Source organism: Triticum dicoccoides, chromosome 7B, assembly GCF_002162155.2.
Source record: "Triticum dicoccoides isolate Atlit2015 ecotype Zavitan chromosome 7B, WEW_v2.0, whole genome shotgun sequence".
Taxonomy (NCBI): domain Eukaryota; kingdom Viridiplantae; phylum Streptophyta; class Magnoliopsida; order Poales; family Poaceae; genus Triticum; species Triticum dicoccoides.
The window spans coordinates 348,964,101-348,966,204 of NC_041393.1; the positions used below are offsets into that span (position 1 = coordinate 348,964,101).

At 52.5% G+C, this 2,104-nt stretch overlaps 1 protein-coding gene across 1 annotated transcript; it reads left to right on the top strand.

Annotated features, from left to right (window-relative positions):
- The first annotated feature begins 280 nt into the window (after positions 1 to 280).
- LOC119340855 (expansin-A32-like) lies at positions 281 to 1,599 on the top strand. The gene is made up of 2 exons (XM_037612763.1): positions 281 to 765; positions 847 to 1,599. Exons 1-2 carry the CDS (start codon positions 281 to 283, stop codon positions 1,154 to 1,156), a joined length of 795 nt encoding a protein of 264 aa, XP_037468660.1. The 3' UTR covers positions 1,157 to 1,599.
- Positions 1,600 to 2,104: the final 505 nt, after the last annotated feature.

Here is a 2,104-nt window from a genome sequence, read left to right on the forward strand (position 1 = left end):
TATTTCCAGGTGGTTTGCTCTGAATCTGTCTAAGCTGCCAGTACCTCATATTGTCCTTGTTGCTTGCAGTCTGTTTGTCTTGCGTGGTCATCCTCAAACTGCTCCGACGTCTAACTGCATTGCATGCGCACTCATCACAAACTAAAAATAGCCACAACCTCGCACTTGTCATCGCGTATTTTAATAAAAAAAGGACAATGCATCAGAAAACTATTATAACTAGTAGTAATAAATTCTTAGTTTACTTGTCATTGTAATTGTAATTAGTTGTTGTCCATTCATGTCTGCTCCGTGGGCGCCTCTCGTCGTCCTGGCGTTGCTCGCCTTGGCGGGCGATGGAGCCGTCGGCGCGAAGGTGCACCACAAACACGGCAGGTTCACGGCGGGCCCGTGGAAGCCGGCGCACGCCACCTTCTATGGCGGACGCGATGGGTCCGACACCCGCGCCGGCGCGTGCGGCTACAAGGACACGGTGGCGGAGGGGTACGGCCTGCAGACGGCGGCCGTGAGCACCGCGATGTTCAACGACGGTGAGACTTGCGGGGCGTGCTATGAGGTGCGGTGCACAGACAGCCCGGAGTGGTGCAAGGCCGGCACGGCGCCTTTGACGGTGACGGCGACGAACCTGTGTCCGCCCAACTACCAGCTGCCCGGCGACGACGGCGGGTGGTGCAACCCGCCGCGCGAGCACCTGGACCTCACCATGCCGGCCTTCCTGCAGATCGCGGAGGAGAAGGCCGGCATTGTGCCCATCTCGTACCGTCGGTGCGTACGGTAGCACACGTAAGATTTCTCCTTTTTTATTAATTAAGTCAGCTGGTTGAAAATTTTGTACGTCCGATGCAGTGTGCCTTGCGCGAAGCTGGGCGGGATCCGGTACACGATCACGGGGAACAAATACTTCAACATGGTGGCGGTGACGAACGTGGGCGGAGCGGGGGACGTGGCGGCGCTCAAGGTGAAGGGGAACAAGCGCGTCAAGTGGACGTTGTTGCAGCGCAACTGGGGCCAGGTGTGGCAGACCTCCGAGGACCTCACCGGCGAGTCGCTCACGTTCCGCGTCATGACCGGCGACCATCGCAAGCACACGTCCTGGCACGTCCTCCCGCGGGACTGGCAGTTTGGTGTCACCTACCAGGCACCCAAGAACTTCTAACCACCCTGTAAGATCGTGCTAGCCAGCCAGGTGTGAATTCGTCGAATCTCCTGTTTTGTGTCCCTCGGAGCATGTATGTCCAACTCCAACAGGACGTACATGTGTCAAGAAACAAGATTCCCTCTGACAATTGACAAGGAACAAAGAATGAATGAATGAAACAAGACTTGTGTCTGACGTTGCATGGCTGGGCACTTTCATGCTGCACCCAGGAAAGAACTAGAAACAATTAGACATAGCCGGGCAAGGTGGCGGCACAGAACGGGACATCCTGTAACGTTGGAGTTGGACACACACAACTTCATCATCAAACAGCGAGGACACCACCACCACCACCCCTCCCTTCTCCGGGGAAGCTTTCCTTTCCTTCACGATTCGATGTTAACGCTGCAGTCGCAAGACGCGCCCTTCATCTGTGATCCTCCTTCCCGCGCAGTCTGTGGACAGGCTGGCCGCGGCATCAATGGAGGTACGCCAATCTTTTTTTTTTTTGAGGGAGGGAGGGAGGTACGCCAATCTTGATAATGCCTTTGCTCCACACAAACATGTCGCTATTCTTTTGTCTTCTCTTTCCTTGAGAAAATTATGGTTGGGACTCTCATCCCTCCACTACCGTGTTGCAATGCTGATTTGGAAGAAAACAATCAACGTCCAGACTTAATCCGACCTTATATCATGGTTTTACACCTTTAAAGTTTCAAAACTGTTTTCTGTTGGAAGCTTAGTGGTAACCCTAGCTCACCACATATCAAACTCCTCCAGCCCACCAGGGATCAAACCCCAGATTTTATGCTTGATGTCTCATGATAAAAACAAAATATTCTTTCAACAGGAGACGGTATTCCCATCGATTATGACGCCCCTATATTGATTTCGTCAATTTCAAAGCCCCAAAAAAGTTCTCAAACTGTTTTACAACAAATATGCAAATTTAAGAGGTACTTGAAT